This window comes from Myotis nattereri (assembly GCF_964212035.1).
Source record: "Myotis nattereri genome assembly, chromosome: 3".
NCBI lineage: Eukaryota > Metazoa > Chordata > Mammalia > Chiroptera > Vespertilionidae > Myotis > Myotis nattereri.
In genome coordinates this window covers 57,554,049-57,577,986 of record NC_138077.1, presented here as the reverse complement: position 1 = coordinate 57,577,986, position 23,938 = coordinate 57,554,049, and the positions used below count along the sequence as shown (strand labels likewise).

General features: G+C 36.3%; 1 protein-coding gene across 1 annotated transcript in view; it reads left to right on the top strand.

Annotated features, from left to right (window-relative positions):
* The window catches only part of SLC49A4 (solute carrier family 49 member 4), a 72,080-nt gene that overhangs the window by 31,770 nt on the left and 16,372 nt on the right, over window positions 1-23,938 (top strand). Inside the window, exons 4-7 of the mRNA XM_081087253.1 lie at window positions 726-855; window positions 5,710-5,818; window positions 12,455-12,522; window positions 16,430-16,557. Coding sequence (XP_080943379.1) covers window positions 726-855; window positions 5,710-5,818; window positions 12,455-12,522; window positions 16,430-16,557 — 435 coding nt within the window. The remainder of the gene's footprint in view (window positions 1-725; window positions 856-5,709; window positions 5,819-12,454; window positions 12,523-16,429; window positions 16,558-23,938) is intronic.

Below are 23,938 nucleotides of genomic sequence, written 5' to 3'. Positions count from 1 at the left end.
ATTTCCCATATAGCCTGTAAATTGAGTCTGTCCTACATCAGAATATCATATCATTGATCAACCAAACCTCCTGATCTCGTCTTACATATTTTCTCATATTTTTTATTTATGAGGCCCATGCATATTAGACAACCATCCCAGACCTGCTTCAAAATCTCTTACAGTTCAATACTGTGGGTTTCTTTTTCATTGTATCTATATTTTTATATGAAATATTCAGAAAAGGCAAAGCCACTGGGATAGAAAATAGATTAGCAGTTTCCACAAGCTGGGGAGGATGAGGGTGGGGAGTGGAGTCACTGCTAATGGGAAAGGTGGTATTTTGGGGGGATGAGGAAAATGTTTGCTGTTGTTGACACTGTTACAGATGTTCCCCCTTCCTCCCTCTTTGCCCCCCTCCACCCAGCCCCCCTCCTTTTTCTCCATAGAGCAACCTTTGCTTACTGCCTCAGTCTTTTTGTCTGTATAGTGCACCATAGTACCACCATACTTCATTGCTTACAGAAGGACTTCTTACCTATGACCTGCTGAAATGTTTATCTTGACATACTATGTTTTTCACAAGACTGAGCTATTTTGGTTAGGTACTATATTTCGCCTATTTTCATATGCCTAGTGCTTAGTTGATGCTCAATAAATATTTGTTAGATAAGTAATAATTGAAATGTTGAACTGTTTGTGTCATCTAGTTAACATTTTATTTTTTATTTTTTTATTTTTTTCAGAATTTGGAGTGGTCTGCTTAATATTTTCTGCAACTCTCGCTTATTTCCCACCCCGTCCTCCCCTTCCTCCCAGTGTTGCTGCAGCTAGCCAGCGACTGAGTTATCGGCGGAGCTTTTGTAGATTATTAAGGTAAATGTACTTAGAATTACTGAGTGGTTTTGACTAGCACCTTTAAAAAGAATTTCACATTTAATTAAGATAATTTAAAATAGTAATTTTTCAGCAATCTATTAATCAGCTTGTAAATAATTGATAAAAAAAAATGGATTAAATACTTTAATGGGACTTCCTATCAGAAATCTATCTTAAAAAGTTGCCCAAAACAAAAACCTCCATAATTTTTCCCTTCTCTATCTCTATTGTTATTTATTTAACATTTTAAAAATTAAATCTTTAAGTGATTTCTTTTATAAGGAGCCATATCACATAATAGTATCTGTGAAATCATGGATTTTATGTGTTTATTATATTTTTCCTATTATGTAAATTCTTTTTATTCATTTTGTATTTCTTTTTTTAAAAAAAATATATTTTTATTGATTTCAGAGAGGAAGGGAGAAGGAGAGAGAGAGAAACAGCAACCTGACATGTGCCCTGTCCGGGAATCGAACCGTGACCTCCTGGTTCATAGGTTGACGCTCAACCACTGAGCCACACCAGTCGGGCCATTTTGTATTTCTCCATACACATTAAAATAACAAGTGAATAAAATACATAGTGCTTATTTATATGCCTCCAGTAGGATCATACTTTGAGAAATTTAATATTTTATTTTATTGGTATAATTTAACTGTAATTAGATTAAATTCTGCCCTTGAAGGCTCAAATGCTATAGTACTGAACTCGATTCTTTGGATATATAGACCATCACTGGTGATTATGATTTGCAGTTGGACCATTAGAACTTATCTTTTGAAGTATTCCCCCAGTTTGTTATAATAAGTTTTTAGTGATTCATTAGCAACTCTCTCTGGTTGGTTCTTTCTTTTCTAGTCCTCCTCTCCCACCAGATGATAAGACCCTGTGGTCAAAAACTATGTCTTTTTGTCCACAGTAATATTACCTAATTCTATATAATAAGGCTAATATGCAAATTGTCCCCTCGGGAGTTCAACCGGCCAGGAGTTCTACTGCTCGCTATGATGTGTGCTGACCACCAGGGGGCAACATGGAACAAAGGAAGGCCCTGGCCCACAGCCAGCAGCCAGGGGAAGGAAGGCCCCGGCAGGCCCTGATCGCCGGCCAGGCCTACGGACCCTACCCTCACGAATTTCGTGCACCGGGCCTCTAGCAGGATTATAATATGAGCCACATAATAGATAATTTAGAATTTTCTAGTAGTTGCATTTAAAAAGATTAAAATAAATAGGTAAAAATTAATTTTAGTAGCATATTTTACTTAAGCCAGTATATCTAAAATATTATTTTAACATGTAATCCATACTAAAAAATCTTAATGAAGTATTTTATACTCTCTTATTCATACAAAATCTTTGGAATTCGGTGTATATTTTACTTACAGCATATCTCAATTCAGATGCTAGATTTTCATTAGAAATACTTGGTCTGCATTTAAATTTTGTTATATTAACAATTGAGCAGTGTCTCCCATATTGCACTATTTTATCTAAAGTTAAAAATATGCACCTGCAATTTTTTAAGCTTGGAATCATTGCATCTGTGATATTATTTCAAAGGTCTTATATTCTACAGACAATTGTTTGGGCCTTAATTGAAGATCTTTCACTTCACTTTCGTGGAAACTTCTTAATAAAATTCATTGTGTATTTGTTGAACATGTCTCTTAATATTATCCACTTAATTATCTTAAAATTTGTTTTACACAGCAGACATCATTTTGCTCTGCTGCAGCAAGTTGCAATTGCTATTCATTATGAAATTTGCAACATATTTTATTCCAGTCTCATATTTTTCTCTATAAAACATTTAGATAAGCAAATTACAATGTTATTACGTAAAAAATATTTAGAATTGAGTTAGTTCACTGACACCAAGAAGGTCAGTGACAGGTTATAATACTAGAAGCAACACATACTACAACATGCACACTACAATATCTTACCCAGTGCAGCAGTTAAAGTGAATTGTAGTTCTACCAAAAAAAAAAAAAAAAGTTGCATTTAAAATTAGTTCTAAAGTTGCACTAGCCACATTTCAAGTGTTTCATAGCCACATCTGGCTTGTGACTACCATGTTAGCATAGCTATGTAACATTATTTTTCAAGTTTGGTTCACAGCCAACTAATGAAAGAAGGTTGACCATCTTTACTTTTTTTTTTTTTTAAAAAAGTAGAATAAAATAGAATAATATTATTGAATCATTTATAGTAATGATACATATCTTTTGTGAGAGTTTCAGTCTATCTATATGTACATATATATGGGTAGGTCACAAAGGTAGATTAGGGTCATATTATGCCATATTAGTAATTTTGGACTATTCTGTGGGAAATGTGGGGTCATTGAAGGATTGATTTTAATGAAAGAAGTTACATAAAAGATTGTTCTGAGAAGGGAAAACAACTTAAAATTATCACTCTGACTATCCTCTGTTTGCTTCTAATTGCCCCAGAGTCAAGATCTTTATTTTCTGTGTAAACCATGAAATATAAGATTTTTTTTCTTTATTTTAAAAAAATCATTTTCATTAATGTTAACATTCCTTTGTCTCTCCCATATTCGACTGTTTACTCTGCAGAATTGCTTGCTTCTACTTTTGGCTCACCATAGTCAGTACATACAGAGCTTCCTCAGGGGAGTTCTTTGGGCCTGCCATGCTGTATTCCCCTAGCCTACCAATGTAATTTAAATTTTCTCTGGTCGTTCAAAGAAACCCTGGTTACTTTATTATTTCCTGGATTCATTGGAATAATTGTTTTCTTTTTCTAGACTAATTGCATTATCTGGGGTAGGTGGTGAAGGGAATGGTTATGTGCTAAGGTTTCCACCACAATTTTTTTGTACTATTCATACCATTCTCATCTCTTAATATGCATTTAAACTGTGTAACCTAATGTAAACATTTCTCTCCCTTTATGTGTTGGTTTAATGTTCGATGACGGTGGTGGTTGTTTTGCCTTTCAAACTTCAAGGGTGGAGAGTTGAGTTGAACATGTTCTTTACTTCAGGACAGATGAACACATTTACTCATTTATTTACTTGTTCATTCTTTTATTTATATTTCCCGCTTTCATTCCTCTCCCCTTCCCTTGCCCAGGCCACCTTTCAAATGCATTTAATGTGTATCTGTCTGTGTATCTCATTCTTTTTTACTCTTTTCACTAAACATGGTAAGATATTTAAAAAAAAAAAATAACTTCATTTGGGGAATTTATAGAAATATCCAAAGGTAGAATAGTTCAACTTCCATGTCCCCATTACCCAATATCAACAGTTGCCTTTTTATAGCTAATATTATTTCAGCTCTACTTGACCTACTTCCCCCATTCCTGTATCATGAAGCAAATCCCAGATGACAAGTCATTTCATCCATAAATATTTCAATATGTGTAATATATGTTAAAAAGATAGGGACACTTTAACATATAGTACCATTATCACACCTAAAATCTTTTAAAAAATAGTTTACTAATATGACATCATAGTTTATATTTCCAATTGTCATAAATGTCATAAAATTTTTTTAACAATTTGTTTGGATCAGGACCCAAATTAGGTTCACATACTGCATTTGGCTCAAATCCATTAGGTTTCCTTTCCTCTCTCTCTCTCTCTCTCTCACCCTTGTAATTTCTTTGTTGAGGAGCCAACTCTTTTGTCTCCAGGGTCTAGGTTTTGAGGATTGCTTCCTTATGGTGTAATTTGCCATGTTTCTCTGTTCTTTGTATTTCCTGTAAATTGTAGTCAGAGCTATGTTCTAACTCAAGGTTTTGCTTTTGCTTTGGTTTTGGTTTTACAAGACTACTTCATAAATGATGCTTCCTTCTTCTAACAGGAAGAGCAAAGGAATAAAGTTATGTTATATGTACATATACAAAAATAGTAAACTACATATTATATAAAATGTAAAATTGTATGTCTATATTACAGTATGGAGCTGGATAAATAAATTATGATATACCAACATAATGGGATACTATGTAGCTATGAGAAAGAATGAGGAAGCTCTGTATGTATTGACTATGGAAGAGCTTTAAGACTTAAATTGAAAAAGTAAAATTCAGCAAATGGTTGTACTATGCTATCATTTATGTAAAAAGATTGGGGGAAATATATATTTTGTATGTTTTGTAATATTTCTGGGAAGTTACCAAAGAAAGTGATAACATTGAGAATTGTGGGAAGAGGGGAAGAGGGAACAGAGGGAGATATTTTCCCCATATTTTTTTCCCTGTTTGGTTGTGAGCCATTTGAATTGTATTGCCTATTAAATAATTATCTAAAAAATAATAGTAAAACAAATAATAATAAAACAAAAATGAAAACGACTTTCTGAAAATGATAAAACTAGCAAATTATACATTTGTTTTTAATCTTTTTTTCTAACTTGTTCGAGGAGAAAGTATAATTTTTTTAACATTTGACGTGTTTATCTTTCACCTACAGTTGATATATTATATTAGTTTCAGGCATACAACATAGTGATTAGACATTTATATAACTTATAAAGTGATCACCTGATAAGTCCAGTACCCACTTAAGCAACAGTAATTTATCCTTTTAAATAGAGCTTTTGTTAAATTGAACCTACCTACGTCATTCTATGAAATAATGTTGGTAATTCATTGATGTAATAAACATTGACAATTTTAAACAATATGAACAAAAAAGACTATTCTTATTAAAATAAAAAATTTAAAGAACTTTGATTTTTATTAACGAACTGACAACTATTTTTTATTTCTGATTCTGATGTTCTAATTTTCAAATGACTGTTTTCATGAGTAAGTTTAAATTCTAGAGTTTGAATCTGCAATAATATTTTTCACTTCTCTTTCACAGCAATGTGAGATTTTTGATGATTGCTTTAGCATATGCCATACCGCTCGGTGTATTTGCTGGCTGGTCTGGAGTTCTGGACTTAATTTTAACACCAGTGCATGTCAGCCAAGTAAGCATTTTATCTTTATATTTGAAGGTATTTTTAGTTCATTTAAATGATAACTGTTGTCTACATGTTCTTGGTTTTAGCTTCAAGGCCTGGATAAAACAATAGTCCATACCATTATTGCAAAAGCAAGGTCCATGTGAAATACTTATAAACAATATTTATTTTCTTCCTGGAAAAAGCCATGAATTTCACACTTATTTGGGTGTTATTAATGATGCTACTAAACAGAAAAATAAAGAAGGAAAATCTTAGTTTTGTTGACTCTATCCTTTACATTCTTGCTTTATGCTTTATGAAGATTAAGATCCCATCATCAAATATATGGCTATTCCTACATCTAATTTCTCACTTTCTCTCTAGTCTCAGGATAAGGATATCTCATGTATTTAAAAGTAGCCATTTCTTTGGTGGTGTGGGGTCCTCAGCAAGTGAGAAATGTGTTGCACATGTAAAGGGCAAAGCTACCAGAGGTTTAACAGAGAGACTGTTACAGGGTTGAAAGTAGAATAAATACAGTAGAGGGTGAGCAGTACTGGGCTCTCGGAGTTCGGGCTCTGCCAGAGTGGAGAGACCTCATTAACATCTTGGGCTTCTGCTGAGACACCAGAATATAGGACTCTGCCCGAGAGAGAGTAAGACCTAGCCTACTTAAACCCAGAAACAAAGCCTAAAACCAGGCCCCAACGAAAATCTGCAGAGGAGGCAATTGAGTCCTCTCACCTTGGTTTCTACTTCTCTGCTATAATGAAGCACAAAATCAAGCCTACCCAAGTGCAAAGTGATCATTTAGTAGCTGAACTGAAAGAGTTCGGAATCTTTATATTGTATTTTCCATGACATATACTTTACAATTAAAAAAAAAAGATACCACACCAAAACATTAGACATACAAAGAAACAGGAAAATGTGACCCATATTTTAAAAATAAAAGTAAAAAGAAAAGTGAAAAGAAAAGTAGTCAGTAGAAACCAACTTGGAGATAGTCCTGACATTGGATCTAGCAGACAGAGACTGTAATGTAAAAGAGAGAGAGAAATCTTTGCTCCAAGTTCATAAACATATTCCCCTTGTTAATCTCGTAGACCTGAAAGTATAGTAGCCACTAGCAACATGTGCCTGTTAAATTTAAATCAGTTGAAATAAAATAAAAATTAAAAATTCACTTCTTCAGTGATACTTTTCAAGTGCTTAATAGCCACTTGTAACTTGTGGCTACCATCTTGAACAGTGCAGATATATTACATTTTCATCATCATGGAAAGTTCTATTGGACATTGCTGTTCTAAAAGCTTTATCGTTATGCCTGTCATATTTAAACCTGGGATGGAATTTTGTGCTTGTTATAGTTAGGAGTTTATTTTCCCCCAATATAAATAAATATCCATTAACCTAATATCAGTCTTTGAAAACATCATGCTTTCCCGTTGTCTCTAGTGTCATCTTTGTCATAATGAAGTGCCCTCGTGTGCATGAATGTGTTTCTAAATCATTTTTTCCCTCTATCCTTGATGCCATCCATTCCTTCCTCTTGTATACAGTTTTTGTGTCATCTTTAGTCTATGTGTGTCAACCTCTAGTCTATTTGTCTGTCTTTGTGCCAATACCAAATTGTCTGAAGTATTCTCATATTACAAGTTTTGGTATCTGATAGAATAATACTCTTTTTTATTCAGATTTTGATGAAATATTTTTGAATCAATAGATCAGCTTGAGAATTAACTTATTTATAATACTGAGTCTTCCAAGCTATGCTCATTGTATTTCTCTTCATTTACTTAGGCCATAATGTCTCTGAATGATGCTTTATAATTTTCTGCAAAGATGTCATCTGTATATTTGTTAGATTTATTCCCCGGTATTTGATATTTTTTGAAGGTGTTGTCATTGGTAATTTCAAAAATTACCAGGAGGCCACAGTTTGATTCCCGGTTAGGGAACATACCTGGGTTGTGGGCTCCATCACCAGGGTGGGGAGTGCAGGAGGCAGCCGATCAATGATTCTCTCTCAACCACTGAGCCATGATGGCTGGGCTATGCTAAATTTTTTCTAATTTCACCTTTAGGAACTCTAACTATATATGTTATACCTTCATATTGTATTTCCTAAGTCTCTTACTCTCAATTCTGAGTTTTTCATCCTTTTGTATTCCTTTGCTTCAGACTGGATATTTTATCTAGCCTTTCTTCCAAATCCAATTTTAGTTTTCAGTCTAATATGCTATTAAACTTATCTAAGGGTTACCGATTTCAATTATATTTTTAACTTATAAAATTTGGGTACTTTTTTGTAGTTTCCAACTTTCTATAAAATGCTTGAGCTTATCTTTTATTTTTTAAACTTTTAAAAATAGTTATTTAAAGTCTGCATCTCATAATTCCCTTTTCTGGATCCCCTGTGGGTATTTTTATATTTGTGGTATTCATTGATGTTTTCTAATCTCCTTACATGTTCTACTATTTTTGACTGAGTGCTAGACATAGTAGCATTATGAAAAGTTGTAGAGATAATTTAAGCTCCAAGATGATGTTATTTTTGTCCAAAAAGAACTTATATTTTTCTTGCAGGAGTCTAGAGATCATTTAATCTAGTTCCAGAAATAGGGATTATTTATAGCTGGGCTTCAGTCCCTCAAAATATAGTTTTCAGGTCACAGTACTCTTAAGTATAGTCCTTCAGAGCCCCCAACTAAAGCCTGGGATTTTTCACAAGGCCACTCACCCCACAATAAGCCTCAAATTCATTTTTCCCCCCTTATGTCAATAAGGCTGTTGATAACTTCTCAGCCCCTTAGCCACTTTTTCTAAAATCAGCAGACACCCCACCCCTAAGGGAAGAGTGTCACCAAGTACCAGGTGTATCTGAGTTTCCTTCCCATTCTACATAATAATAAAAGCATAATATGCTAATTGGACTGGATAGCCGAACGATCTTCTGGACATCATTCTGGACGTCCTTCCAGACGAAGCCACAGTGGCGGGGCCAAGACAGAGTGGTTAGGGGTGATCAAGCAGGCAGGCAGAGGCAGTTAGGGGTGATCAGGCAGGCAAGCTAGTGGTTAGGGGCGATCAGGCAAGCAGGCAAGTGGTTAGGGGCAGTCAGGCAGGCAGGCAAGTGATTAGGGGCGATCAGGCAGGCAGAGGGTTAGGGGTGATCAGGCAGGCAGGCAAGTGGTTAGGGGCAATCAGGCAGACAGGTGAGTGGTTAGGGCTATCAGGCAGGCAAGTGATTAGGGGTGATCAGGCAGGCAGGCAGAGGAGCTTAGGGCTAATCAGGCAGGCAGGCAAGTGGTTAGGGGTGATCAGGCAGTCAGTCAGAGGTGGTTAGGGATGATCAGGCAGGCAGGCAGAGGCGGTTAGGGCTAATCAGGCAGGCAGGCAGGCAAGTGGTTAGGGATGATCAGGCAGGCAGGCAAGTGGTTAGGGGCGATCAGGCAGGTGAGTGGTTAGGGGCAATCAGGCAGGCAGGTGAGTGGTTGGGGCAATCAGGCAGACAGGTGAGTGGTTAGGGGCGATCAGGCAGGCAGGTGAGTGGTTAGGGGCGATCAGGCAGTCAGTCAGAGGTGGTTAGGGGTGATCAGGCAGGCAGGCGGGTGGTTAGAGGTGATCAGGCAGGCAGGCAGGTGTGTGGTTAGGAGCCAACAGTCCTGGATTGCGAGAGGGATGCACTGGGCCTCTAGTGTTTCCATAATTATGTATTACCTTCTTGGCTCTCTGATGCCATCAGATAGATTTCCTTCCAGATTTCCTAGTTCTCAACCAGAATATTAATCCAGATTACTTAGTATACCTTCACCATAAGAAGTAAGCCTTAATTTCCTAACCTGTTTTCTGGATGGCAGGTATTTCAAGCATGTTCACTTTCAAGAAGGAAAAGTGTAGCACTCATTTAAATGATTCTCATTCTGCAAATCCTTTTTCATTTTTATCTTCACTAGGGGGTATTTTTCCATTGAGTTGTAGAGAGTGGAAGGGAGGGGCAGAGACAGAGAGAAACTTTGATGTGAGAGAGACAGATGGATTGGTTGCCTCCTGCACACACCCCAACTAGGCAGGGAGGATGAGTGTCCTTGACCAGGAATTGATCCTGCGACCCTTCAGGGCTGACATTCTAAATATTGAGCCAAACAGGCAAGGACTGATTTTGCAACATCTTATGCTTCATCTTATAAATCCTTCCAAGTATCTGCCTCTGTACAAACTCTGAGAGGTATAGAGACCATAAATCACACCAGGTATTAAGTAAAGCGAAATTTAAAATTAAATGAAAGCAACAGATCAAAACAAAGAAAATATTTTAATTATTGTGTAGAATGTTATTAAATAAAGCAATTATCATGAGCAAAGGAAGCAGAAAATTACAAAAGCCTGACAGGACCAGGGTCAGTATGGTCAGAAGCATGGTGGTTCTTGCCCTGGTACAGGACCCCACTCGCCTAGGGGACAGATGGAAATGTTAGTGGGAGCCTGATAGCATTATCTGGGCCTTAGATGATGGATGCAATGAGAGGGGCAATTCTGCAGAACAGAGAATTCTCTTGCTCCAAAAACCAATAGTATAAAAAAAATGTAGAGAGAATTTAAGCTTCAGGGTGTTCTCTTTTTTCCAGAGAGAGTTTTTCTTTGTTTTGGCACCAAACACTGGCACAACAAAGGACTTGTGTAAAAGTATTGTATTACTTGGAGCAGAATCTCAAAATTCTGAGACTTAAGAAGAAATCCATTTGTCATTCGCATAGCAATCTAGGACAGCTTGCCTGGTAATGTAGGACAGTTGTCTACAGTTTGGACAGGTATTTTCCTCACTCTTATTTAGAGACCTGGGTTGCTTCCACTTTGCAGCTCTTTGTCTCCTAAGACCTTGTCTTTATAGTCATGGGTGAAGCTGGGTGACCACATCTGGATTCCAGCTGGCAGAAGGGAAAGAAAGCATGGAGGAGGCATATAACTGTGTTCCAGGTTCTAGCCCAGAGATGGCACACCTCAGTCTGGCCCCTTCCAGTAATGAGAACTTAGTCACGTGGTCACATGGAAATGAATGGGGGTTGGGACGTGTAATCTAGCCAAATGCCCAGGCAGAAGAAAATAATATGTTTTGGTGGACAGCTGAACATTTCTGACACAGGTGTAATGAAAAATATGACTAGAAAAAATAAAATGTTGAAGTTAGTATGGGCAGCTCTCAAATGCCAGTTAGATTTGGACTTCTCCCAGTAACCACAAGGAAATCCAGGAACTGTTTCTGAGAAACGAAGGGGAATGATCGGGATAATTGTTCTGGCAGGATGTAAGGAGTAGATTGTGGAGACCATTCCAGATGCTATTACAGGAGTCTAGAGTAGGAAATAAGATAAGCAAGTGTGGTGGATGTGGGAAAGGGAAAGAGGAGACAGACTGCATCTGTATTGTTAGGGACACAAGGATTTCAGTGTAACAACAACTAACATGTACCAAGCACTTTACATTTATTAGTTTATTTAATTCTCCAAAAAAAAAATTCTTTATCATCCCCACCTACCTAGTGAGAAAGCTGAAACTTAGAGTGTGAGTTGAGACAGAAGCCAAGTCATAATAAGAGTTAAAGATACAGGCATGATGAGCAAATAAAGGCAGCATTTGTAGATTGCTCTGAATAAGTTTGTCCGTGAAGGTAGGAAAGCGATTAAGACATCAGGTAGATGGAGAAGCATCATCAGGTAATGATGACAGCTCTAACTGTCATCATGAGGTAATGATGAGCATTTCCTCTGTGCCAACCACTGATCTAAGACCTATACATAAATTATCTCATTTAGTCTATTTTATAGGTAAGAAGATGTAATAACATTTTTCCCAGGGTCACAGAGCTAGTACATGGCAGGGCCAGAAATGTTTTCTCAAGAACTGACTGAGCTATACAATTGAAACTCAACTCAAATTCTCTTGCTCTATTCAGTCTCTCCAGGTGCTCAACCCTCAAACCTACATTGTCCCCCCGCCCCTTTTGTGTTCTGTTAAATACATTTTTAGTTGTTGCTAGGTGTTTAACACTCAGTTATTTCCTAGTAGTTGCCTTTGTGTTGGCTATTTTTTTAAAAATATATTTTATTGATTTTTTACAGAGAGAAAGGAAAAGGGATAGAGAGTTAGAAACATCGATGAGAGAGAAACATTGATCAGCTGCCTCCTGCATACCCCCGACTGGGGATGTGCCCTCAATCAAGGTACATGCCCTTAACTGGAATTGAACCTGGGACCCTTTAGTCCACAGGCTGATGCTCTATCCACTGAGCCAAACTGGTTAGGGCATGTTGGCTATTTTTGAACTTTTTTTCTGTCAGTGACCATCTTTTGTCCTTTTCCTGTTTTCTTAAGAGTTCCTATTATAAAGCTAGGCATGTAGAATATATTTTTAAAAATTTGTTGTGACATTAATTATAAGGTATGACACTGATAAGTTAATGGAAGACATATTTACTGAGATACATTTGTATTACTTAGTCACACATAAATCCTTTCATTTGATTCATTTTCTTTAATGGCATTTCCTAGATTTGTTGTTGTGTAGCTATTAATATTGATTAAAGAGGACTTTTTTCAAGCCTTCTAAATTGCAATGTGATAATCTTATGTTTAATGTGTCTGCCATTTTCTTAACAGGTAGATGCTGGCTGGATTGGATTTTGGTCCATAGTTGGGGGCTGTGTTGTTGGAATAGCTATGGCAAGGTAAGAACATTTTATGTTAAACATGTGAGTAGCCAGAAACAAAAAGCCCAAAGAAATAATCAGCTCCCCTAAATAAAAATTAAAATTTAAGGAAAAGTAAATAGGCAAAGGTCAGAGAGAGGGGCTACAAGAAAATCGACATACAGTAGGGAGAATGTGCTGCTAGAAGAAACCTCAAGAGTGGTCCATCCTGAAATGTTTTTGTAGACTGGAGATGTATTTCCAGTGTAACTGAGCTGCCTCTTTCCATATTATTAGAGAACATCTACAGATGGAACTCAAAGAAAGGTGATAGTGTAATAGAGGCAAATTGATAGTTATCGAGAATTGAAAAGAATTGAAAAAAGTCATTTGTAAGAGCATGTCTAGAAATTTCCATGAAAAGGTACTGTCCTGATTAGCATATATTGACTTCTGGGTTTTTTTTGGCATGTATCTCAATGGTTATTCTATTTTGATTAAAAATGTTCATAAAGACTTCCAGTTTCATCAAACTGCCTATGATCTTAACACATTATGACAACACATTTTTTAAAAATATATTTTATTGATTTTTTTACAGAGAGGAAGGGAGCGAGATAGAGAGCTAGAAACATCGATGAGAGAGAAACACCGATCAGCTGCCTCCCGCACACCTCCCACTGGGGATGTGCCCACAACCAAGGCACATGCCCCTGACCAGAATCGAACCTGGGACCCCTCAGTCCGCAGTCCGACGCTCTATCCACTGAGCCAAACCAGTTACAGCAACAACACATTTTTAGAATGAGTCAAGAGAGGGAAAAAGTTTCATTTATTCTAAAAAAGGAAAGAATGACAGTGTCACTCATGTATGTGACTGCCTATAAAGCTACTCTTGGTCTTTCCAAAGCGATGATATTCATTCATTTCCCAAATAATTTTACCCTATTTAATCAGAAACAAAATTAGGCAATCAATTTTGCCAGGAAAGGAAGAATTTAATTACATATTTGGGGAGGTAAATAAGATGGGTAAATCACCTCAATATCTAAACACTTAAGCATAATTGACACAGGATAATATTATATCTAAATCTTTTGTTTGTTTGTTAATCCTCACTTGAGGAGATTTTTCCATTGATTATTAGAGAGAGTGGAAAAGAGAGGGAAAGGCAGAAAAAAACATCGATGTTAGAGAAACACATCGATTGGTTGCCTCCTGCATGAACCCCAACCAGGGCCCAGGCCAAGGAGGAGCCTACAACCAAAGTATGTGCCCTTGACCAGAATTGAACCTGGAACCCTTTGGTCTGCAGGCTGGTGGTCTATCCACTGAGCCAAACTGGCTAAGGCAGTCTAGATCTTAAAGTTTGCAAAGTGTTTCTTGGATAATGAAAGAATAAATTGACACTAATTTCTAAATCACTTTATGAGGTTTTTATAAGTTAAGAAAATATAAGAATAAAATCTAAAAGATAGTTATTTGTAGCAAATCACTACATTGATACTGAAATGTATTGACCTATCACATTTGACAAAAATCATACCTAATTATTCTAATTAAATCTCCAAGCCAATTAGAGTAAGTCATCATTTACCAAATTCTATTCTGAGCACCAAATAGATTAGAGGAAACCATTATCAAAAATGACATCTCACATTCTCCTTTCTCTTCATTTTCTTTCCATAAACCTTTCATTTTAACTCTATAGAAATAGAATTAGAGGAGAAAATTAGAATGAGAACAATTTGTTTTTAATATGTTGAAATGGAAGTTTTATAAAGTACTACCCTTACTCTGGGATCTGAAATCAATTATAGGTATCTCCTAGACCTTAAATAAATTTTAAAATTACATTTATAACACCAGTTTTTTGGGACCCTAGATTGCAGTCCCTTTGTAGACATGAGTGCTTTGGGTGATTATTTTATAATTATGTTGGCAAAGGCCACTATAAATGTACTACTTTGTTCCTAGCAGTATACTTACAGTATTTGCCCATTTGAAAGGTCTAGGCCTCCAAAAAAGCAGACCCCAGTGGTCAGTTTATTCTTGGGTCATCTGGCCCTGCGAAACTGCCTCCCAGTTCAACTTCACTCAGCTCTGCTTGTACCACAAAACTCTTCTATTCTCTCAGACCTGGCCACCTGCCTATCTGACAAGTATGTTCAGGAAGCATACCAAAAATATATATACCAGAAACATGTGTGATTTTTAGATTTTCTTGAGGGACATTTCTATCAAGCTGTGGAACAACCTTTTTTAGAAGGTTCCACAGCTTCAAGATCAAAATTTTCTGTCTGTGAACTTTCATAGTTGAGAACAAACCTGTCACTGGGCAAAGGTGCAGTCATTTTTCCTACCAAAAGATGGCATCAGCTCTCAGAGGAAGTCATTTTAGTCTAGAATGCTCACAAACATGATTAACCATATCATGCCAAGTAAGTGCAATACAAAAGATAGTATTGAAAGTATGTTGATAGGGACAGACACATAATTACAACAGAAACTAAATTTATTTTTAAAGCTTCAAAGAGAAAACATGGTAAATGCCAGATTTGGGATGGGATCTGTTTTTCTGCAATGGAAACAATTCTGAAGGACAGAGAAAGTTGTATGTTGGCTCAGCCAGAGGATTGTGCCTGTACAGTCAACAGTTAATCAGCAGATGAGGAAAAGCAATTAACAAATGGAAAAGGTTTTGGTCATAACTAAATGGTAAGCATCTCTACCAGATGCCTTTTAGTTTCACGTTAATTCAGAGGGAAAAGCAGGGATTTTAAGAACTTAAAATGCTAGGAAACAGTAGTCACAAGGTTTAAAAAATAGTATTCACTGTTCCAGAGCCATGTTCTTGCTCTCACAAAGCTTACAGTCTGATAGGAAAGACAGAAAACAAATGCAAAAACAGAAGGAATTACAATAGAGGTAAATGATATGAAGAAAATAAAGAAGTGGCAAGGCTTTTAAATGAGCCTGTTGAACTGACACCTGAATGACCTGAGGAAGAAGCAGGAGTAACTCATGTGAAGAACCGGGGTACCAGCATTCCAGGCAGACAGGACAGGTCACTGCTGGGGAAACAGCGTTGCATGTATGAGAAACAGAATCAGGGCTGTTCAGCTGGAGCATAGTAAAGCAAAGGGAGGGTGAGGCAGAGACCAGGTCATATAGGACCACAAAGCATTAAAATTGGTTCTCTGAGTCTGAATTTTGGGAGAGCCATCTCTGCAAGTTTATGTCAACAATTAGCCTGTTTTCTAAAACTAGAACAATATGTACTCATTAGAGGATATTTAGCAATTATAGAAAAAATATAAAGAAAGTAAAAGTGGTATTGAAAAGCTCAGAATCCATCCTGTAAGTTATAGATCCTGAACAGAGATCACCTTTTGTGTGTTTTGTAAGAGAAGAAAGTCATTTATCACAAAGTAACATTTATCACCTATGTACACACACACAATGTATCAGTTAAAAAAATTTAAAACTTGCTTTTAAAAGAATGTATGGAAATTTCTTTAAGAAATTATCTATCTTCTTCTATATATGTAAAAGGCTAGTATGTAAAGTGTCCCCTCGGGAGTTTGACCGGGAGACTGGGAGTTCAATCCCTCGCTATGACGTGCACTGACCACCAGGGGGCAGCGCGGAATGAAGGAAGGCCCTAGCCAGCAGCCGGCAGCCATGGGAAGGAAGGCCCCAGCTGAAGGAAGGCCCCAATCGTCCCTGATCTCAGGCCAGGCCGAGGGACCCTACCTGTGCACAAATTTCATGCACTGGGCCTCTAGTCCTTAACACCGTCAGTCACCGGTGACTGACACTATACTTTCTGTCCCAAAGACAAAAAAGGCTGGGCGCTTAACATGTTAAATGAAAGTGTATCATTGATTTAAACAGTATTTTTAAAATTCAGCTAGGATTAATAAACTATTGTTTCTTTTTTTAGGTTTGCAGATTTTATCAGGGGTATGCTGAAATTAATTCTTCTCCTCCTGTTTTCTGGGGCTACACTATCATCCACGTGGTTTACCCTCACTTGTTTGAACAGCATCACACACCTGCCTTTAACCACAGGTAAACACTGACTTTTGAACTTTGAATAAATATTTTTAGTTCATAGAAGTATGTATATTTTGACAGTAGGACTTTTTCTTGCTTTCTATAAGTAACTGTTAAATATGCAAAAAGGTCCTTTGCCAGCCATCAAACCATTATCCCATCTAAAAAAAGCTCAATAAATAACTAAAAATATAATATTTCACTGGTATTTTACATATGAAAAAGAAGTATTATCTTTAACCCAAGCTATATAACATAAGCTTATATGCTTTTAACATTCATATCAGTGCATAATACAAAGATTTTTATCTTCTTTATAGCCATTACATCATTGTAGAACAGTAAAGAAAATGAACAAAGGCAAAAAGCTATGATGTTTGTAGTACACTTTAGTAAAATCCTTTGAACCAGCAACAATATTTTATATTTAGTATAATTACATCATCAATACAAACATTACATCATCAAAACAAAACTTACTGGAAATATCTGTTGGAAGTACATTAGAGGCAGCTTACTTAGCTCATCCAATTAACCTGAAACATTTATAGTTGTTGTTTTTATTGTTGTTATTAATATCATTGGGGGTCTGTATTAGTTTTCTGTGGCTGTTGTAATAAGTTACCACAAAGGTAGTGGCTTAGACCAACACAAATTTATCTTACATTTCTGTATGTTAGAAGTCCAGCTTGGATCTCCCTAAGGCCTAGGCTAAAATGAAAGTGTGGGCCGACTTGGGAAGAACTGTTTCCTTGCCTTTTCTATCACATTCCTTGGCTTGTAGCTCCCTTCCTCCATCTTTAAAGCCCAGGACAGCCTGTTACATCCTCCTCACATTGTGTCATCTGTGCCTCTCTTCCAAAGCCACATCTCCCTCTGAACTCTCACCTTCGGTCTCCCGCTTCCACTTTCAAGGATCCTTGTGATTGCATGGAGCCCATCCAGATAATCTAGGGTAGTCTCCCAACTTTAAAGTCAGCTGATTGTAAACTTAATTCCAAAGATAACATGTTCATGGATTCCAGGGATTAAGACATAAATATATTTTGGGTTAGGATTAGGGGGACATTGTTCTGCCTACCACAGAATCTTTGTAAACTTACTATGACAGCCCAGCCAGTGCGGCTCCATGGTTGAGCTTCAATCTATGACCTTCAACCAAAGGTCACAGTGTGATTCCTAGTAAGGGCACATGCCCAGGTTGAGGGCTCGAACCCTAGTGGCGGATGTGCAGGAGGCAGCTGATCAGTGATTCTCTCTCATCATTGATGTTTCTATCTCTCCCTTCCCTTCCTCTCTGAATTAAAACATTTTTAAAAATTACTATGACAAATCATTTTATAAATCAAGGGATTCTCTTCCTTTTTTTTTTCACTTTAACAAAAGATTAAGATTCATACACTAGTCTCTCTTATTCATGGGGGATATGTTCCAAGACCCCCAGTGAATGCCTGAAAGTCCAGAGTACCAAACCCTAAACATACTATGTTTTTTTCCTATACGTAAGTACCTTTTCACTTAAAGAAAGCTCTTTATGGCTTCAGTTTGGCATATTCTAATTGCCAGCATCTTTTGTGCTTTTGGACCATTATTAAGTAAAATAAGGGTTACTGGCATAATCCCTGAGCTACCATGACAGTTGATCTGATAACAGAGACTACTCAGTGAGTACCAGGCAGGTAGCGTATACATTGTATGCATCGTGGATGTGTGGACAATGATGATTCATGTCCCAACCTGGATGGAGTTTGGGAAGGTGACAGTGAGAGATTGCATCACCCTACTCAGAAAAGTGTGCAATTTAAAACTTACAAATTACTTATATCTGGAATTTTCATTTAATATTTTCAGACTAAAGTTGAGCTCGGTAACTGAAATAGCAGAAAGCAAACCCACAGATAAGGGGGGACTACCATATTTTTTTTTACTTCATTTGCAATTAATATTCAGCCACCTGTTGGATTAAATAATTCTAGGATTATTTGTTGTGAAGGTAGATTGTAGGATTATAGGGTTATTTGTTATACCAAGCACTTACATGGGTAGGAGTGAATAGTCTGAAAGTGGCTCTGTAGCCACCTATTATCCAGGGGCATGCATGTTCCCTGGGACTCCTTGAGAGGAGGGTTCCTTGTCTACAGATAATTAAGGAATACTACACATCCCAATTTGGACTTATACTGTCTGTAATAAAAGGACCAACACTTGAGATGTAACGGGGAGGGGGGCAAATCCACTCATTTATTTGGGAGTTCCTACACTTTCATGGTAATAATTGGGCAACAGGATACAGTTGTCCTATAGCCATGATTACCAAACTGTGCCAAGCGAGCTGCCCTGGAGTGCCACAGCAAACTCACAAGGCAACACGGGCTATTTTAAATTTCCAAAGGAAACGGATATTCCACATCTGCCAGGCACGGTGTGAGCCTCTAGTTCCAGGCAGTTTCCACTTTCAGCATGGATCCTGCTACGTTATTTTTGATGATGTCTTGGCAAAGTTAGGTTTTCTGCAGTTGCTGTGATAAAAAGCAAATACTGCCAAAAATCAATGTGGAACAGGAAATGAGGGTGGTGGTGTCAATCTGATTCTAAGATCTGAGAAGTTGTACAGTGCCCATTAGATGCACACATCCCATTAGTAGGTAACTGCGGTTATTTAAGAATGAAATAAAAACATATTTATTTCAATATTTGGGTATTATTTTTTAAAATAGCTACTAAACTGTTAGGACATAAATATTTTTTAAATTGTTTGGCTCTAACTATGTATTTAACACAATTGTTAGCTGTTTCTCTTGGCTTTGGAGCACCATGAAAAATTTACTGAGAACTGCTGCTGAGAGGGCAGGTTTGAAACCTCTGCTCTATACCACCCTGGGAATCCTCTGTAATGTTTATCGCTTTGCCCAGTGTCCAGAGTAATCATTTTTGGATATTACGTACTTTTTATACATTAACATTCCTACTTTAGGGTTTTGAGCAATTTGGGAAATATTCTGGGCCATAATTTTATTTTATTCTGGTATAATTTCATAGTTTAGCAGTTGTACAACATTCTGGTGGAACAGTTTTGGTTTATAACTTTTCTTATTCATGGCATTATGCTCAGATTTTTGTGTGATATTGTATGTCAAGTATGCATCTGTTAGATTTTACAAGAACACGGTCATGAGTACCCAACGAACAGATTTCTTTCCCTTGAATTAAGTGTAAAATACTCATTATAAGATAGTACATTCATTAAATTATATGTATTTTCTAATTAACATAAATTAACAGTTTTATCTCTAGATGGAGGCACTAGGAATGAATTTAACTTTTTACCTCCTTTTTTTGGTTTGGGATTTGTATAATGAACATACTTTTATAATCAGGGGAAAAAAGTATATATTTGAAAACAATACATCTTTTTTAACCTTAAAAGAAAATTGATGTAACTGAACCTGGTCACAACTGTTTTCCCAATTTGTCCCTGAAAATATGTTGGACAGAAAGGAAAAACATAATTCTAAATTAAATCAAGACCATAATTGAAAGGTTGAATTTGACTTGGCCATCTTAACAACTACTGAATTTATAAATTCTACTGTTGCTTTCAACTGCAAGTCAGTTTTTGAATGTCACTTAGATACTCCTGAAAGATGCATTTTAAATATTTTTTACATTTATATTTTATACTTACACTGGGTTAAGGACTAGATTTATTCACATTCCTTCTCTTGATTGTAGTATATATTTTTTGTCTTTCCTGATACCACTTAATAGTTACTTGAGTGTATGTTTCATCTCCTCTAAAAATGTGGAGCATGAACTTGTGCCTTATAAATTCTGACCTCAACTCCCACCACAGTACCTACCACAAGCCCTGAGGAATGAATGAATGAGTGAGTGAATGAATGAATGAATGCAATGTATATATTATCTCCATTTTGATTCTCAGTAGATATGACTTATTGCAAGTAGTAGTCAGCAATCATGCCCACTCTTTGTTATTCAGCACTAGCTGTAGGAAGGCAAAAGGGCACATTTTAATGGAACAGTGGAGCATTTGAATAAATCTGTCACAGATACTCTTCCCACCTTTGTAAAAATCTGATCTCATTTCTCTTAAGTAAAAGAGGTTTCACAAAAAGGAACTTACTATAAAACCTAATTATAGACAAAGTTAGACCTTGGAGCTATTTAAAGTCAGTAATGGCAAATTCATGTTTCTTTTTTTTACCACAGTCATTCTTTTTTTAATCAGGAAAATATCTAGCCTTATTCCCCATTTCTAGCAAACTTAGTATGTCTGTTACTGCTTTTTCTATATCAGAAGAATCTACATGAAAAGCACTTGAAAATATATTCATTAATTATAACAGTTGACATAATAAATTAAAAGCTAGTTAATTTTGTTCAACCCATGTGTTGTAAGTGCTAACTACTACTAAAAACCTTCTATTGCAATCATTTTGTAATCCACTGATCTTGACATTATTGTGCCATACAGAAGAAAACTGGATCATTTCAGTTGTGTAAAGGCATACTGTTTTGCTATATGTACTTGCTTACACACATCTTCTTGTAGGCTACCAGCAATATGCTTTTATTTCCTTAAGGAAACTTAATATTTAAAATTGCATTATATCTTTATAAATTGAAATATTTACAATAGGGAAAATAAATAAACTCTTGACTAGATAATGCAGGTTTCAAAATCTTGAAGCTATGCCATGAAAAAAAATTATGAAAATACATTATTCACCTTATCTGAGAACTTGATGCCTAGCCCTGTTAGCCACAACTCAGTCATTTTTCACAGAACAGATGAATAGTTTGAAAATGGCATTTTGAAAAATGTTAGCACTTTGGTGTTGAGTTTGCTGAAACAATATAATTTGGGTATTTAACAGAAGTTGCCTTGGGAGACATTTTTCCTCTAATTCAAGTTACTAGAATGCCATGATGGTGACATCAGAAACAGATAGTGGGAGGGGAATAAAGGGGATAATTAGCTAGACATGAGCCCCTTGAGAGTGATACCTGACTACAAGCTGACTTCAAGTGATATTTGAAGAAAGAAAACATATTTGTTTGTACTGAAAGGCATGTGACATAAATAGGGGAGAGCTTTAACCTCTTAATATATTTTCATGTATGTTGCATTTATTAAGATAATTATGTCCCATTTTAATTAGCATATAAAGAAGTAAAAACATAATTGCCAAAAATGGGTGGTAAATAAGAAAATTCAGGCCGTGGCCGGTGTGTCTCAGTTGGTTAAGTGTCGTCCTATGCACTGACGGGTTGCCAGTTCGATTCCCGATCAGGGCACATGTCCGGGTTGCTGGTTTGATCCCCAGTTGGGGTACGTATGGAAGGCAACCAATCGATGTTACTCTCTTAAATTGATGTTTCTCTCTCTCTCTCTCTCTCTCTCTCTCTCTCTCTCTCTCTCCCTTCCTCTTTCTCTAAAATCAATAAAAACATATTAGAAAACAGAAATATTTTTTAAAAAGAAAATTCAGAAAAGAATGATGAACATGATTAAAGAAATGCATATTATTAAGGAAATTAGAGGTATTGAGGGATAAATTTGGGATATTAAGAAGATTAGAAATGACTTAATTATTGTTTTCAATTTTTATGAAAATGATTTTTACTCATGTTTATGACTGATCAAGAGTGAAAAAAATAGAACATAGATTAAAAGAAGAAAATGAATTTGTGAAAAATCTGAAATGTAAGTCATGAAATGCTCAAAGGGCCTATTAGGGAAGACCGTGTACTGTTTGTTTATCCATGAGATTGTCAAGAACAAATAATTTTCCAGGCAGAATCTGTATTTCTTGAAGGTAGAGGGCTTGACCAGGTGATCAGTGTTTCGTGATTTAATAGTACATCGCCTTCTTCAGATCCTTAAGTAATTCTTTGGGAGCTTGAAAGTTACTGATTAAACCTATATCAACAATATCTGATTCCACACTAGTCTCTATTCTGGGACCGTTGTTACAATGGATTATTAGTTGTGCCTCGTTCCTGCGAGATAGTCACTTCTAGCCCTTAGAGACTCTAAACATAACCATCAACCTTTGGAGGACTGGACTGTGTCAACAAAGAGGCTAAACAAGGGACACCACAAATTAATAACACAAAGAAAGAAAATCATCTCCACTACTGAATACTGCAGCAAAATATGCCCATCCTCTTTTGGAACCAGTTTCATGCACTGCATATTTTAATTATGGTAGATCACGAAGGCCACAGCAGTCATTTTTAGGAAGGAAATATGAGGCTGAGAAGAGAAACACAGCTCAGTGATATAGGAATGTGTATCAGTGAGTGTGTATGCATACATATGTATTCTGCCTGTTCCACACGCTCAAAATCTATGAAGAAAGACTGTGTAGTTAACAATGTGGGTGTTTACTCTTTCTCTTTATAGGTATGTCTTTATTTCCAAAAGGATTTGCAATATCAAGTTTAGATTGTAGAAATATTTTTAGTAAAGGTCTAATATAATAACTCCCAGTTATTTTCCTAAATCATAAAATAAAATAAAATAAAAATTCAATCAATATGCACAAGAATAAAAGTTTATCTAATAAAGAGTATTAATGTTATAAACCTACTCTTTAGGGAAATTTCTTGATTCTAATTGTTAATAATTCATAATAAAAATGTATTGTTATTTTGTAATCCTTATTTCTTATTTATAATGCTTTTTAATAAAACCACAAACAAATTCTCTATTATTCTTATCTATCTAGATTCTAGAAGCACCTATAAGATTTTTGTTTTTCATATCCTAGTTAAGTTCTCTTGCCTACATCTTTTTTTTTTTTAAATATATTTTATTGATTTTTTACAGAGAGGAAGGGAGAGAGATAGAGAGTTAGAAACATCGATCAGCTGCCTCCTGCACATCTCCTACTGGGGATATGCCCGCAACCAAGGTACATGCCCTTGACCGGAATCGAACCTGGGACCTTTCAGTCCTCAGGCCGACGCTCTATCCACTGAGCCAAACCGGTTTCAGTGCACATCTTTTAATTTTGTTATTGATCTACTAAAATAAATCCTGGTCATCATCTGATATAACTTATCATCCCATAAATGTATCAGTGTATCTCTTTCATTACCATCCACATAGATCTTCATCACACTGCAATTTGAATATCTCCCCAAACGTACATTACCAATTCTGTTGTTAGTCAGCTCTGGGTCCTGGGAAATTGTTCCTTCCATTGAAATAACTGATGTGGAACAACACAGCTTCCACAGAGCAGGCCAGCTCCCTCCCTCTTCCATTAATGGCCCTCAAAACATTTGAAGACATTTATCATGTCTGGCCTTAGCCTTTTAAGCTAACCATCCCCCAGTTCTTACAACTCTTTCTCACTGGACTTGG